Genomic DNA, 10,000 nt, shown 5'->3' with positions numbered 1-10,000 from the left:
GAAAAGAAAAAAAAAAAAAAAAAACTCGGGCACTGGGTATTGACAATGCCTGATGGATCACCCCCTCCCACGCCGCCGCCTACCCACCTGTTTGCACTCCCTCAGTGCCCTGCCCCATTGTCTGCCCCATCACCCGCGGAGGGAGGTAGCGATGGGGTGTGATGATAAGAGAGGGAGACAGACAGACAGACAGACAGATAGATAGACAGACAGAGAGGGGGGGAGGCTGGCAGACGTACAAAGATAGGAATAGAGGAACGGAAAGAAAGAGGGAGAGATAGACAGACAGACGTAAATAGAGACAGATGAGCAATGGTAGAAACCTGTTTGTACCGGAATTCATTTCCTCCTCTTTGCGTATTCGCTTGGGACCCCCCCCCCACACTCCTGTCTACGGAGGGCGTGGAAGGGGGTGGAGGGGGGAAGGGGGGACACGGCGTCTGCCCTCCGTCACTGGCTGGCCATTCACCTGTCTGTCACCGCCACCCCTATCTCCTCCTGTCTCTCTCTCGGTTCCTGTGTTTATTTTGCCTGCGTTTCGTGCCCCGTATCTCGGCTTAACGCACGGCCGCACGCGCGTATTCTATCTCTTCATCGCTCTCTCTCTCTCTCTCTCTCTCTCTCTCTCTCTCTCTCTCTCTCCCTCCCTCCCTCCTCCCTCCCTCCCTCCCTCCCTCCCTCCCTCCCTCCCTCCCTCTCCTCCCCCTCCCTTCCTCCCTCCTCCCTCCCTCCCTCCCTCCCTCCCTCCCTCCCTCCCTCCCTCCTCATTCTTTTACACATATTGTTACTGTGTTTCTCTTCATCTCTATTTATCTATCTGTAACCTTTCTCTCTCTCTCCCTCTCCCTCTCCTCTCCTCCCTCTATCATTCCCTCTCTCTCTCCCTGTCCTTTCCTCCCTCTCCTTCCCTCTCCCTCTCCCTCTCCTTCTCCCTCTCCTTATCCCCCCCCCATCATCGCGTCCGTTGGCGTGCTTGGGTCAGATGGGAGATTAGCCGCCCCGATCCTCCCGCGAGTTTATGCCCGAGTTTTATGGCTGTGATCGCTCCGGGTTACAGTCTCGTCGGAATAAAGATTGTCGTAATAAAATGGTGTAATGATTATTGTTATTTGCATTAGGGGCGGTGGTGGTAGAGGTTTGTTAGTGGTAGTGCATAGTAGCAAGGTGGTGGTGTGTACGTCGTTGTGGTAGTAGTCTACAATAAGTCATGGTCAGTGATAGTTGTAATACAGTAGGGTTGATGTTATTAGTTGAAGCAATGGTGATAGAAGTGGTCGTAGCAACAGTGTGTAGCAGTAGCAGTAGTAGTAGTTGTAGAAGCTGTAGCAGACGTAGTAGTAGTAGTAGAAGTGATGGTGGCGATGTAATAGTAAAAGTAGTAATAGAATTATCTTGGTCTCAATCTTTCCATAGCATGTTTACAGATCTACGGTAAAACGTCCCCACGTTTCACTAACGCCCATGTTAAAGTGACCCTTTCTTTTTCCTCTTCCCTCGTCTACCCTTTTCTCCAACTTCATCTTTATGTTGTTTTTCCATCTCTTGCTCATTTCCTCCACTTCCTTCTTCTTCCTTAATTTTCTTTCGTTTTCTTCATCCTCCCCTTTCCGCTGCCTCGCCGCCGCCACCACGCAGACGGCGATGACGCAACTTCCCTGGGCCAAGGTCTTTTTCCCGGAAGGAGGATTAGCGTTGAAGGCAGTTTAATTTCGACCTCCCCCCACCCCCTGCCCCTCGCCCTCGTGCGTCTTTTCCCGGGACTGCCTCGTAATTCGGCGGGGCTCGGGCCGCTCTGCTCGGGCTCCCTGCCTCCGCTTGCTGGCTGTTGGGTGTTCAGGTTTTTGTTTTTAGTGTTCTGTGTGAGTGTGTGTGGTGTGTGTGTGTGTGTGTGTGTGTGTGTGTGTGTGTGTGTGTGTGTGTGTGTGTGTGTTATGTATGTATATAGATTTTATATGCATCTCTGCGTCATTTTAGGACTTAATTACATTACATGTGTTTTATTTCCTCATCTGTTTACTTTTATTTTTATTTCTTATATTTTCGTTCTTAGTCGTTTTTGTCCGTTCGCTGTTGCAATCGCTGGAACATTGAATTTTTTTTTCCATCTTCCCTCTGTTTATCTTTCTGTCTCTCCTCGCTTTTTGCTGTTCATTTATAGTCAGATCAATTTTATTAGTCACGTGATCACTAAAGAGAAAAAGAGGCTAAAATGAGCAAACGCGGCCATTTATTATCATCCCGGCGTCACACGAAAGACCTTTTTCTGCGTAGATAGACGTGATGAGGATGAGTCATGAGTTAGAATTGGGGGGGGGGGATGGGGTCACGTGACGATGTTATAAGAGGGTGGGAGGGAGGGGGGGGATAGAAGTTGTATATCTGTGTATTTGTGGTTGATGTACTTTTGCGTATGTGTGCGTATTCATGATGTGTTTATGTATGAATATATGTACGTATGTGTATGTGTGTGTTAATATAAATAAATCCAGGCTAGTGGTTATTGCACCAGACAGACCCAATTTATTTTGTTAAAGACGAACAACAGAAAAAAATCGGTTAACTACACGGTCACCACTCAATCGCTGCCTCAGCCTATCCCCTCGGCCTCGCTCGGGGTAACAGGACCCAGTCACGGCACCTGTCACGAGAGGTAAACAGCCCCGTCGCCAGAGCAATACGGTTAACTAGGCGGGGGGAGGGGAGTTCACTCTCTGTGATTTTCCCTTTTTTTCTATTTTCGTTCATATTTTCTTTAAGTGCTTTTATTTTTCTTTTTTTCTTTTTTTTCTTTACCTTTTCTCCATTCTTACTCTTTGTTTTCCTTCCTCTCTTCCCCCTTCTCCTCTCCTTCCTTCCTCCTCCTCCTCCTCCTCCTCCTCCTCCTCCTCCTCCTCCTCCTCCTCCTCCTCCTCCCCCCCCCCCTCTCCCTACTTCCCTCCTTCCTCCTCCCTCACCCTCTTCACTCCTCCTTTCTCTCTTCCTCCCTTCCTTCCCTCTACCATCCCCCTCCTTCCTTCCCCCGTTCCTTCCCCCGTTCCTTGGCCCGGTCTTGGTATAACAGTGTATTAGAGCGCGTGTCGGGCGGAGAAAAGGCTCGGGTGATTTGTGGCGCTGGTTCAGGTGGTCGTCTGTGCGCTCTCTTATTTTCTCTATACTCGTTTTTGGTTGTTTGTATTTTGTGTTATCAGTTTTTATGTATAATAATTGCTGTTGTTGTTATCATTATCACCATCCTCATCATTATCAATTTTATATTTTCCTCTGCTTCCTTTTATGCATACTTTCTCTCTCTCTCTCTCTCTCTCTCTCTCTCTCTCTCTCTCTCTCTCTCTCTCTCTCTCTCTCTCTCTCTCTCTCTCTCTTCTCTCTCTCTCTCTGACCTTTCTGTGATGTCAACTTTACTACCCACTACACTTTCTCCCTCTCCACTTTCATTAATTCCTTCTCTCCTCTTCCCCCCTTTCTCCACTCCACCTCTTCTTCTTCCTTTTCCTCTTCCCTTTCCCCTCTTCCTCTCTCCTTTCCTCTTCCTCTCTCCTTTCCTCTTCCTCTCTCCTTTCCTCTTCCTCTTCCTTTCCTCTTCCTCTTCCTCTTCCTCTTCCCTCTCCTCTTCGTCTGTGGAAGAGAAGAGCGGACAAAATGGCGAAAGAGAAAGCCGGACTCACAGCAGCCGTTGCATGGCGCGGATCACGGTTGTCTGTGTTGTCGCCGCTCCGCAATTTGGCAAAGTGGCTGACGGATGGATTGCATGGCACGATCTCCCCCTGCTCCCCTGCTCCTACTCCTCCCCTTCTCCTCCCCTTGTCCTCCCCTTCCCCCCCCCGTGCTCGCTCCCCTTCCTTCCTGGTACCTTCCCCTCCGTCTCCTCCCCTTTGTTACTTCCCTTGCCTCTTACTCCTTGTTTCTAACCTTCGTTACTCTGGTCTCTTCCTTCTCTTCCTTCTTCCTCTCCCTTTCCGTTCCTTTTCCTCTCTCCTTCTGTTTCCTGTTTCACCCCCCTCCCTTCCTCCGTGATTTCTTCTTCGTTATCCTTCCCTCCCTTCTTCTCTTTCCCTCCGTCGCTCCCCTTTCCTCCTACCCCAGTCCTGCCACCCCCACCCCCCTGCTTCCCTTTCTACGAATTCCCTCTCCCCCCTGTCTTTTATCCTTTTTGTTCTCCCCTTTTCTCTTCCCCTTTCTCCCCTCTCTTCGCTTTTGTCCTTTTTCCTCCCCCCCTCCTCCTGCCCCAACCCACATTCACAGGTCATGCATGCACTTGGGCAGACGTTCTCATACATAGTGATTTTTCTTGTATATTTCTCTTTCTCCCTTCTTTAAATCTTTCTCGTCCCTGTGTTTTTTTCGAATGTGGAAACGTGGAAGGAGCGGCGAGAAAGAGGGAGGGAGAAAAACTGGATTGATTAGCTACCTTTTATTCTTGGCCCTCTTCGCTTCCTCGTTCAAACACCTCTTCCTGTCTTTCTTCTTCCCTCTCTCCCCTCTTTACTTCCTCTTCATGATTTCCCAACCCGTCTCCCTCCTCTTCCTCATCTACCCATATCCCATTCTCGCCCCCCCCTCCCTCCTTTCTTTCTCTCCTCCTCCTCCTCCTCCTCCTCCTCCTCCTCCTCCTCCTCCTCCTCCTCCTCCTCCTCCTCCTCCTCCTCCTCCTCCCCCTCCCCCTCCCCCTTTTCCTCCTCAACATCATCCTATTCTTCTCATTCCTCTCCTTTCCGTCTTTCCCCTCCTCATCCTTCCCCCCCCCCCCCAGCCCGGGATCGTTCTCATGAGACCCCGTGTCGGCCTTGCATGACACGAGCCGCGCGGCGTCGGGTCGGTCATGAGGCAGAGGTCGCCTGCGAGGACGGGGTCAGGCAGTCAGGCAGACGGGGGGAAAATCTTTACGTCTGGCGCATCGACCTGCCAGATCACGGCAGATCGGGAATCGACGTCACAGAGGAGGGGAGGGGAGGGAGAGACAAGGGGAGGGGGAGGGGCGGATAGCGGGAAAGGGGAGTGAAGAGGGAGAGGTGGACAGAGGAGAGCAGGAGTAGAAGTGTGGGCCAGGGGGTGAGGGGAGGAAGAAGGGGAATAGGTAGGGGAGGTGCAATGAGAGGGAGGAGAGGAAGGAAGGGACTGAGGGATGGGGGGGGGGTTGTTGCTGTGCCACGAGGCCAGGGGTGAGTTTCCTCTCTCGTTTTGGTTCTTGCCTCGTTTCACTAGTTCTTCCTCTTTCCTCATCTTCCCCCTCGCGCTCTTCTCCCTCTCTCTCTCTTCCTTCCCTCCCTCCCTCCCTTCCTCCCTCCCTCCCTCCCTCCCTCCCTCCCTCCCTCCTTCCCTCCCTACCTCTCTACCCCTCTCCTCTCTCTCACTATCTTTGCCATCCATTCCCTTCATTCCTCCTCTCTTCGGCCATTCCACGCGCCACACTCCGTAGCCTGCTCCTTCGGCTGCCTCGTAAACTGGGTCACCTGCATCAGAGACATCAGGTCACGTCGCTGGGGCCGGTATCGAGACCGTTATTGCCTGACGTTTGGCTGGTTTGGGGAAAGAGAGGGAGAGGGAGGGAGGAAGAGAGAGAGAGAGAGAGAGACAGAGAGAGAGAGAGAGAGAGAGAGAGAGAGGGAGAGGGAGGGAGGAAAGTGGAAGAGTGATAGGAGAGAGAAGCAAGGCTTGGGAGAGAGGGGGATGGACAAAGAGAAAGGTAGAAAGAGAGGGAGGCGGAGAAAGGAGAAGAGGCACGGTGGCGAGTCCTGAGGCTGGCAAAGTGAATCATGACCGAGCGTCTCGTGCTTCTCGTCCGATTTTTAACCCAGCAAGTATCTTCTAATTGCGACCATTAAATCTTCTTTCACGGTTTAATTCCTTCCCTGAATTTGTTTGCACTCCATTTCTGCGATTCCCTTTTTTCAGTTCTCTTGTTTGATTGTTTGTCTGTTTACTTGTTTTAAAGACTTGGACGCAGGTCTTTGTAAATAAAATATATTCTACCGTACACGCACACATGCATGCGAACACACTGTCTGTATCTATATCTCTATTTATATCATTGTTTCCCCATGCAGGTCCATGGCATGATACTCACGGTATTTTTCTCTCTCTCTCATACCTAACCGTGACTTCCCTGCGTTAGTTCAAACCTGGCGGACGTAAACAAGTAAATGAATAATAAAAGAAGCGTAAAAGTTGTGTTCCGAATCCTGGCTTTGCCCTGAGGCGACGAGGCCTTGCGAGCGCCTCGAGGCCAGGTCGGGCGTCGCAGACTGCCGCTTGCAGAAGGCAACTTGGCGGTTGATAATGGCGGCGGAGCTGACTGGCTAATTAGGCGGCTCCCTCTCTCTCCCTCTCTCCCTTTTCCCCTCTTCCTCTCCCCTTGCTTTGTTCCTTCCCCCGCGAGCGTTTCTCTCTGTTTCCCCCCTTTTTATCTTGCCCTTACTTCCCGGTCTTTCTCTTTCTCGTTGTGAATCTCGCCGGTCCTTCCTCTGTGCTCTCTCCCCTTCTTTCTTAGTGAGCCTTTTATCTTTGATGTTTGTATGTCCCGTTTATCTTCTTCCTCTATCTCCGCTTCTAACCCCCCCTCTCTTCCTCCTCTTCATCGTCATCGTCTATCCACCTTCCCCTTCTCCTCCACCTCCACCACCTCCTCCTCTTCCTCCTCCTCCTCCTCCTCCTCCTCCTCCTCCTCCTCCTCCTCCTCCTCCTCCTCTTCCTTTCCAGCCCTTCCTCATTCTCTCTCCTACACCTCCACCCTCTCTCTCTCCCTCCTCTCCCTCTCTCCCTCTCTCCTCCCCCTCTCTCCCTCTCTCCTGCCCCCTTCTTCTCTCTCTCTCCCCTTCCTCCCTCCCCTAGTGGTTCCAGCTAATCCTTTGACAGAGCGCGATACCGCATGACACCTCCCGTCGTCCAATCTTGCTAAAAGCCAGGTTAAGGGAAGGCAAGGAAGGGGGGAGGGGAGATGCAAGGGGGGGGGGAGCATGAAAGAAGGGGGGTGGGATGTAGGAGGAGCAAGAGGAGAGGGTGGACGTGGGGGGGGGGGAGGAGGAAGTGGATGGGATGGATGAGGAAGAGTAGGAGGAGGCGGGGGCGTGAAGGTGAAAGAAGTTAATGCAATGCTTGAGATTTGGAGTTCTTAGGATGGTCAGTTCGAGAGAAAAGAAGGCAGTTGGAAATGGGAGAAGGGAGGGAGAGGAGAGGAGAGGGAAATGCGAAGGTCGCGGGAAAGGAACAAAGGGAAGATAGATAGAGGGGAGAAGAGAGGGGAAAAAGAGAGAAAGAGAAAGACAGACACACACACAGGCAAGCAGAGAGGGAAAGAAAAACGAAGGTTGAAAAAAGAGAGATAGAAGGGGCGAAAAAAAGAGAGAAAAAAAAGAATGAGAGCAATAAAAATCGGTCCAGGCGGAATGTGATAGGTCAGAGTTCCCCTCATGCGCATGGCAGCCACAAGTCGGCCATGTGGGAAGAGGCCGTTTCTGTGTTCTAGGGTGAAATAAGGGTGCCGACGGTGCCATCAATCGTGTCGGCAGAGTGTTATAGTGGCACTGCATAACACTGTTGACTGTACACCCACCCCTGGAATGGGGTCTAGTGAATGATGATATTATTGTGTTTTTGTTTGGTGGCCAGTGCTCATATGAAGCTTTGTTAATTTGGTATGATGTTGCCTTGATATGGTGTCCCAGTGGTTAGGAAAGGGACACCACACAGCGTGGTGCTACGGGTGGGCTGGCAGAGGGAGTGCCACTGTTTTATTATTATTATTATTATTATTATTATTATTATTATCTTCTGTTATTATTTTTATGTGAGCTTGTGGTTTACGAGCGTTTGAAAAGAGAGATGTGGCACAGGTGAGTTGCGTTGCGTGAGGTTATGAGGGGGCGGGATGGAGCTGTGCTCCCCCCCCCCGTGTACCCTCCCCCCCCCGTGTACCCTTCTTTTCCTCCTTTCCTGTGTCTCCTTCTCTCTCTGCCCTTCTCTAACTAGTCTTCTTTCACTCTCTATTCTCTCTCTCTCTCTCTCTCTCTCTCTCTCTCTCTCTCTTGTTCTTCCTCTCCTTTGCTTTTTCCCTTCCCCTTCCCCTTCCCCTTCCCCTTCCCCTTCCTATTATCTCCTTCCCCCCTCTCTCTCACTCATTCCCTCCCCCCTCTCCCCTTTCTTCTTTCATGCTCCCATAGACAATGACCCCAGCGCGTATGTATGCATGTGTAAGGGGAGGGGGTCGTCCCATTCCCTCCCCCACCCCCCCATTCACCCTTTTGTCTCCTTTGCATGATACGATTCCCCCCCCCCCCCCACCGTCTTCCCCTCCGCCCGCCCCCCCCTAACCCCCCGTTTCCTTGAAGTCATCAATTGGGGTTTAAAGTTTTTTTTTTGTTGTTGTTGTTGTTGTTGCTGCTGCTCTTGTTATAGTCTTTATTTTGCGCTTGTACTTTGTAACTGTTTCTTTTCTTTGTTTGGGTGTCGTTTATTTGTTCTTGTTTAGGTTTAGGGTTGCCCGTTTGTACATTTGTCGATTTTTTGCTTGTATTTTAATAACATTATATTCCTATTATTTGTGTATTTATTTATTTTCTTTAGCCCATTTCTTTTTTGTTTATACGTCTAATCTAAATCGAAGAGATCTTACCTTGTTTCTGTGCTGAATTTGGTCACCAGGAATTTGTTTTATTTCACACTCTGTCTGTGAATTGTGTATTTGTTTGATTTATATTATGTTTTCTGATATTCGTATTTTCTCTCTCTCTGTCGACGTTTCATTTTTACCCCATAATCGTATATATATATATATATATATATATATATATATATATATATATATATATATATATATATATATATATAATAGTTAGACTCTCTCTCTCTCTCTCTCTCTCTCCCTCTCTCTCCTCTCTCTCTCTCTCTCTCTCTCTCTCTCTCTCTCTCTCTCTCTCTCTCTCTCTCTCTCACACACACACACACACACACACACACACACACACACACACACACACACACACACACACCACAAACACACATTTCACCATATTTGTCTGTTAAATTGTGTTTCGTTCTTCTTATATCCCCTCCCTTGTTTAAATTCTCTTCGCCCTTCCTTGCCCGCCTTTCTCTTCAGGAAAGTGTATTTCACATTTATTAATGAGATAAATGATATGGTCCTTAACGTGTGCTGTCTCCCTCCCCAGTGTCCTCCTCGGCAGCGAGTCTGGGCGGCGGGTCCTCGTCCGCGCCGCCCATCCGCGGCCAGAGAAAGCGCGGCCGCCCGAAGGGATCGGGGCTGCGAGGGCGGCTCTCCAGGCCCTCGGAGGCGGGCGGCGGCGGCGGCGGGGGCGGCGTGAGCGGCGGCGGCGGCGGCGGCGGCGTTGGAGGCGCATCTTCCGCTGGCTTCGGAGGGACGGGGTCGCCGGGTAAGTGGGGTCGTGGGTATGGCTTGGATGAGTGTCTGTCTGGCTTCGTTGCCTTTCACTCTCAGCTGAATCTTCCTCGTCCTTTTTTCCCGTTTCCTCTTCTTGCTTTTTAATCGCCTCCGTAATCCTTCCCTCAGACCATTTTTCTCTCTCTCCCCTCTCTCCTTGCTGAGCCCTTTACCCCTCCGCACCTGCCTTCCCTCCATGCCTCCAGTTCTCCATTCCCTTATTCCCCATTCCCTTATTCCCCATTCCCTTATTCCCCAATTCCTCCTACTCCCACATCCCCTCCCCCCCATTTTCCTCCCCATCTCCATCCTCCCGGTCCCTCCCCTCCCGCTTTCCTCCCCTCCCCACCCTCTTTCCCTCCCTTCTCCTTCCTTCCCTTCTCCTCCCCTCCCTTCCACTCCCCTCCCACTTCCCCCCTCCCCCGTTATGTCACGCTGTCCGGCCGGCCGCTTTAGCCAGCTCAACCTATCCGGAACCCGTTTTATCCGGCCGGACGTTATAGCCGGCGGACCGTGTTATGGAGTAGCCGGTCTCGGGAGTGGGAGTGCCCGGTCAAAAAAAAAGGGGGGGGAGGTGTCAAGGGGGAGGGAGTTATGAGAGAGGGA

At 51.0% G+C, this 10,000-nt stretch overlaps 1 protein-coding gene across 1 annotated transcript in view; it reads left to right on the top strand.

Annotated features, from left to right (window-relative positions):
• Positions 1-10,000, top strand: part of LOC119572470 (chromatin-remodeling ATPase INO80-like) — a 225,168-nt gene that overhangs the window by 199,685 nt on the left and 15,483 nt on the right. Inside the window, exon 32 of the mRNA XM_037919581.1 lies at positions 9,165-9,386. Coding sequence (XP_037775509.1) covers positions 9,165-9,386 — 222 coding nt within the window. The remainder of the gene's footprint in view (positions 1-9,164; positions 9,387-10,000) is intronic.

The sequence above is a fragment of the Penaeus monodon genome, chromosome 4 (assembly GCF_015228065.2).
Source record: "Penaeus monodon isolate SGIC_2016 chromosome 4, NSTDA_Pmon_1, whole genome shotgun sequence".
NCBI classification, from domain to species: Eukaryota; Metazoa; Arthropoda; class Malacostraca; order Decapoda; family Penaeidae; genus Penaeus; species Penaeus monodon.
This window is presented reverse-complemented; position numbering and strand designations above follow the sequence as displayed.